This window comes from Camelina sativa, chromosome 12 (genome assembly GCF_000633955.1).
Source record: "Camelina sativa cultivar DH55 chromosome 12, Cs, whole genome shotgun sequence".
NCBI classification, from domain to species: Eukaryota; Viridiplantae; Streptophyta; class Magnoliopsida; order Brassicales; family Brassicaceae; genus Camelina; species Camelina sativa.
In genome coordinates this window covers 10,267,091-10,273,659 of record NC_025696.1, presented here as the reverse complement: position 1 = coordinate 10,273,659, position 6,569 = coordinate 10,267,091, and the positions used below count along the sequence as shown (strand labels likewise).

The 6,569-nt window shown below is 36.7% G+C and overlaps 1 protein-coding gene across 2 annotated transcripts in view; it reads left to right on the top strand.

Annotated features, from left to right (window-relative positions):
* Positions 5,329 to 6,569, top strand: part of LOC104733359 (cysteine-rich receptor-like protein kinase 15) — a 9,690-nt gene continuing 8,449 nt past the window's right edge. For both annotated transcript variants that reach the window (XM_010452941.2, XM_019233396.1), the window contains exon 1: positions 5,329 to 6,010. In XM_010452941.2, the coding sequence (XP_010451243.2) occupies positions 5,332 to 6,010 (679 nt within the window). In that variant the 5' untranslated portion in view covers positions 5,329 to 5,331. The remainder of the gene's footprint in view (positions 6,011 to 6,569) is intronic.

Sequence of the window (6,569 nt, the reverse complement as noted above, 5' to 3'; positions counted from 1 at the left end):
CCAAGTGGTCGAGTGGATCCTCCATAGGCAAACCGTGAAACTTGTTTCCTTGGATCATGGTGATCAGACCACTTTTGATCTCGAAGTTGTTGTTCTGCACGGCGGGAGGGACAATTCCAGCACGCTGAGTATGAGTGTTCGGCGCATCCCCCGCACCAATGTTTCGCGGTCCCTGATGTGGTTCATGCTGTTGTTCCATAGTGACTTGTGCGGGATGATCAGTGGGTTGACGAGCTTGTCGTGGGCATTGCAACCGATTGATTTCGTTGATAACAGGAACGTGATTCTGATGCCCTCTTGATCTTGTGTGCATGCAAGGTTGCAATCAACAGGTACCTGAGATGCAAAACAAACAAGCAGAAAACCAAAGCAAGTCAGTACTCAGAATGATTGTGTAACAGAACTTAATCTTGCAAAACTTGAAATCTTAAATGTAGCAAAAAGAATTCCAAATGGCAACGGCGCCAAATTGATACTAGGATTTTTGTGTCTCCTAGCAGGTCTCAATTAACCTTATGTAGTTGTAGTACTTAAGGTGCCAATCCAGTTGAGAAAGTTTACTATCACTCAAGATGCAATCAAGCTATCACAAGTCAAGCCAATTGAAAGAGTGTTTTTATCTAACAATCCTAGAATGATCAAAATGCAAAACGGAAATGAGTCACAGAACTAGAAACGAGAATGCATGACAAGAAGCAAAAATGAATAAAAACATAAACGAGTCTAAGCATGAACTAAAAAGCAAGAAACAAAACAGTTCTAGGAATGTAATAAAAATCAGAAAGAAAGAAGTCCTAAGGATGGGGTAATTGATGTCGGTGGAGTATCCTAGTCTAAGGAGTGTTTAACATACCACAAACAAACTATCCCTAAACAATGAACATCACAACTTAGCTAATCCAATCTCATGGCAAAAGCTACTCAGACTCAAACACTTCCATACCTAGCTCTCGCTAGAGAAACGTGGTCGAGCAGGCATGACAAACAAGTTAATTCACGTCAACAAACATCCTAGACAACTAATCTCTTAGGCTAGGAACGTAAGTTTCTGGCACTAGTTGGTCAGGCATTTCATCAAACACCTTTTGGGTGCAGAAATGTCTCAAACCTAGTTCCAATTGATCAGAGAGAAACTAGTAATTCTAACTCTAGTCCAGAAGGGAATCATAAAATGAAAGCTTAAACACTCTACATCCTAAGATCCTCCACCTAAGCTATCCCATCCTCAAGAACTACCACACTACTCAGATCCGAAAATCATAGTCAAGAATGCAAACACATAAATCATTGAATCAAGCATAATAAGATAGATAAAAAATAAGATGAACAACTTTGTAGAAGGAATCAAATACAAAATCTGAATAAATCTCAAGGATATCGGAATACAAGTCTCAGAACGTATTTTTGTGGCTAGGTTCAGAAACCTTCTGGGAACAAAAACGAGATAAAAGATAAGATGTCTCTGCAAAGACTTAACAAAATGTATATATAGTAGTCCAACATGGAAAGCCCTAAAACTTAAAACGACAAGGTAAAGCGTTGGTTCGGTAATCTCCTGAAGCGTGTGAAACCAAACGTCTTTCTTCCCGACATGTGCGATCGAGTCCGTGTGCGTCGAATGGAATGCAATGTCATCATGGCTTGGACGGAAGGCTGAGGAGCATGGCTCGGACGGATGCTGGGGAGCATGGCTCGATCAAACAAGCTGGAGTGCGTGGCGGGGAAACATGGCTCGAGCGTGGCGTATACGCATCCACTAAAACAATGATAACTCTTGAACTACACCTCCGATTGACTTGAAATAAACGGCGTTGGAAAGAGAACTCAATTCCCTACAACTTTGATGAAGACGTCAAAAGCTAAATCCCACTCTAGTGGGATGGCTCGGACGGACCGGAGATGGTGATAATGGCTCGGACGAAACGGAGATGGTGACAATGGCTCGGATGAGACGGAGATGATGAAATGGCTCGGACGAAACAGAGATGGTGACAATGGCTCGGACGAGACGGAGATGGTGACAATGGCTCGGACGAAACGGAGATGGTGACAATGGCTCGGACGAGACGGAGATGGTGACAATGGCTCGGACAAAACGGAGATGGTGACAATGGCTCGGACGAGACGGAGATGGTGACAATGGCTCGGACGAAACGGAGATGGTGACAATGGCTCGGACGAGAATGGCTTCCAACCTCTCCTAAATACCTGAAATACTCCAAAATGCACAATGTATGCAAGGATGATGCAAGAACTACCTAGACGTGCAAAGTGTATAGAAAGAACTAGAAAACGATGCAAACCAATGAGTTATCCTAGCTAAATGCATGATAAAAATAGGCTAAGGAGAGACAAAATATAGACATATCAAGTACTCACTGACAATGATGTAGCCATGGTGGACCAGAACAGGCAGACAAGGTAGATGTCCACTCGCTGATGGACCATTCACAAGTCACACAATAATTATTAGTCCATTTTTGTACAAACAACACTTAATGTTTGTCCTACGTGGTGGAAATTGTATATATGCTGTTTTTGTCTATCGTTTCTTCTACCACTATCCTAGTCGATGGACATGTATTCATGTTGTTTGTGTCTACCTTTAATATGGCTGTACAACTAATGCAGTGTTTTTTGGTCTACCTTATTGTCATCTCTCTATTACAATATGACCATAGCCAATTTAATGAAATTTGTCCATACACAATCGGCGATAGACATTCTAATGCTGATGGACATGTCTTTCTGTTGTTTTTGTCTACCTCTCCTATATTAGTTCGAGGGCAAATTCGTCTTTAGTCATCTCTCCCAAACCCAAAAATGGCATTTCTCACGAACTCAACAAAAACTGGCATTTTTGACAAATTTTTAAGCAAAAATGGCATTATTGGCCAAAATCCCAAATATATATATATATATATATATATATATATATATATTACGAAAATGTACTACAAAAAATCGCAACTGTTGTTGGCATTTTTTCAGATTGTTATTATTATATTTAAATACAATGATGAGAAGTTATTTATATATAGATTTCTAAAGATGCGAACATTTGAATAGACACAACAGTTTGTAAAAGACATAACTCTATATTCAATAGACACAACTCTAAAAAATTTCTGTCAAAAATATAAAATAAAGAAAATTTGAATACAATGATGAGAAGTCACTTATATATAAATTTATAAAGATGTGAACATTTGAATAAACACAACTATTTATAAGAGACACAACTCTACATTTAATAGACGCAACTGTTGAAATTTTCTGTCAAAAAAAATACGAAAAGATACTACAAAAAATCGCAACTGTTTTTGGCATTTCTTCAGATTGTTATTATTACATTTGAATACAATGATGAGAAGTTATTTATATATCTATTTCAAAAGATGCGAATATTTGAATAGACACAACAGTTTGTAAAAGACACAACTCTGTATTCAATAGACGCAACTTTTTAGAGATTACGCAACTGTAAAATTTTTTTGTCAAAATATAAAATAAAGAAAATTTGAATACAATGATGAGAAATCACTTAAATATAAATTTATAAAGATGTGAACATTTGAATAGACACAACTGTTTGTTAGAGACACAACTTTACATTTAACAGACGCAACTTTTTAGAGAGATGCAACCGTTGAAATTTTCTGCCAATATATATATATATATATATATTACGAAAAGGTACGACGAAAAATCGTAACTGTTGTTGGCATTTTATTAAATTGTTATTATTATATTTGAATACAATGATGAGAAGTTATTTATATATAGATTTTTAAATATGTGAACATTTGAATAGACACAAGTATTTGTAAAAGACACAACTCTATATTCAACAGACGCAACTTTTTAGAGAGACGCAACTGTAAAAATTTTCTGTCAAAAATATAAAATAAAAAAAAAATTTATACAGTGACGAAAAGTCATTTATATATAAATTTATAAAGATGTGAACATTTGAATAGACACAACTGTTTGTAAGAGACACAACTGTATATTTAACAGACGCAACTTTTTAGATAGATGCAACCGTTGAAATTTTCTGTCAAAAATATATATATATATTTTACGAAAAGGTACGACGAAAAATCACAACTGTTGTTGGCATTTTTCAGATTGTTATTATTATATAGATTAAAAAAGTATATATATTATTGCATATAGTCACAAAAATTCAGTTCATTTTTTTAAATTTGATTGTGGCCCTCCAAAAGTTAGCGACGGCTCTGGTTACTGATCTGCGTTAAAATATTAGTTTCAACGATATAAGTTATTATTCATACTCCATTTTTTGACCATCATGTTCATCCTTTCTGTATATGTCACAAATGGTTTGGTATTTTCTTTCCGTATGGACAAGGCGAGAAAATTAGTTGCATCTTTAGGTGATTCGACGAAATGGATTAATTGGGTAAGACTTAACGACGACACACATTGGTTTAAGGCAAAATCAATACATCCATTGAAAATTTTGTGTTTTTTCTACCATATCTTTGAAGCTGAACATTCTTTTTAAAGTGGAAATTGTTTAAAAAAAATGTACACCTTCAAATTATTTTCCCGTTCAGTTTTTCTCCGGGACGGTTGTAAATTGGGCTTGTTTTAGACGATGGTTTTTGTCTTTTGTGATGACTGATAAGTCAATCAAATCCAAAGTAAAGATTGTCCTCTTCAACTTTCTTTGCTAATCTATACAAACTTTAATGTTACGGAACATCTTATAATGTTACTAGGTCAATTGTTTTGCTTAAAGAATTGGTTTCATTGTTAAACTTACTTCATTTGTTACAATCATGATCCTCCTTTCTCCTCTTGTTTTTTTTCAACAAAAGAACTTATATTAGATATGGATATCCATGCATGATTTCCTTTCTCTATTCGTCATATATTTCCTCCATTTTATTTCAAGTGATGTTTTAGGAAATTTCTTTTATTTCATTTTATCTGGTCTTTGTAAGTTTGTTTCTCTGCAAAATATTAAAGAAATGTATGTGACTTTTCTAACCATTTATATTCTGCATGGTTTTATTAGTTTTTTTAGACTTTTAGTTAATGATGTTTCTGCAAAAGGTAAATTAAATAAAATTTATTTGATAGAAAAAACTTAAACCTCACTTCAAATAAAGGACTTGGAGGTAGCTAATGAGAGTCTTTGTGTTTTGTCTTAACTTCGTCTTCGTCTTTGATAGAAGAATTTTCCAATTTGCTACCATTTTCTTTTCGTCTCAATGTATTTGGTCTTTATCAGAGCGATACATCTATTTATAGGAGCTTCAGACCTTCATGATTTGAAACAAAAAGTGAGAACACCTAAACATGTCTTCCTCGGTGTCTTTCATCTTCCTTTTCCTTTTCTTTTTCCTCAGTAGCTTCAAAGCTTCTGCTCAAAATCCTATTTACACACTCCATGTCTGTCCGAACACGACAACGTTCACAAGAAATAGCACTTACTTCACCAATCTCAAAACCCTTTTGTCTTCTCTCTCTTCTCCTAACGCTTCTTACTCCACAGGATTCCAGAACGCCACTGCTGGACAAGTCCCCGACAGGGTCTTCGGACTTTTCCTTTGCCGGGGAGACGTCTCGCCGGAAGTTTGCCGTAACTGCGTCGCCTTCTCCGTTAACGAAACCCTAACTCGGTCTCCCAAAGAGAGAGAAGGCGTGCTTTATTACGATGAGTGTATGCTCAGATACTCTCACCAGAATATTCTATCGAAACTTACACTTGATGAAAAGTTTCAAGCACTCAAAATGAACGGCAATGAAGTTTCACCTAGCGTAATAGACCGATTAAATTATTTGGTGTCGTCCACGCTGAACCAAGTTGCCGTAGATGCAGCCAACAGTCCTAGAAAGTTCTATACGAGATGGGTCGACTGGAATTCACTTGAGACACTGTACACCCTGTTTCAGTGCACTCCTGATCTGACGAGACAAGACTGTTTGCGTTGCTTGCAAGAATCCATCAAAGGAATGTCTCTTTCCAAAATTGGGGGTGTTGGAAACGAGAGAGGATGAGGACGAAGAAGTTTGTTGAAAAGATTTTCTCGTTCAATTAATTCTATAAACTGTACAATCCATGTGATATATACAAGTAAAGTAAAGTAGCTAAACCGAGTCAACTAAACCAAATTATTTACATAACCAATATAACCAATAGTCCCCCTCAAGATGACACGAATATATTTTGGAGACTCATCTTGGATTTTAGATGCTCAAACTGGGGAAGAAACAACGGTTTAGTCAAGATATCAGCCACCTGATCCTGTGTGTTCACATGAAGCAGTTTGATGAGACCTCTGTCCAGCTTCTCCCAGACCGTGTGACAGTCCACCTCAATATGTTTGGTGCGTTCGTGGAAGACAGGATTAGTGGCAATGTAAATGGCTGAAGTGCTATCCGAGTAAAGAACTGGAACAGACGAAATACCAATCCTGAAATCAGAAAGCAGAGTTCGAAGCCACATCATCTCACAAGAAGCAAGAGCGAGAGCTCTGTATTCTGCTTCAGCAGAAGAACGAGAGATAGTCTGCTGTTTCTTGGACCGCCAAGAG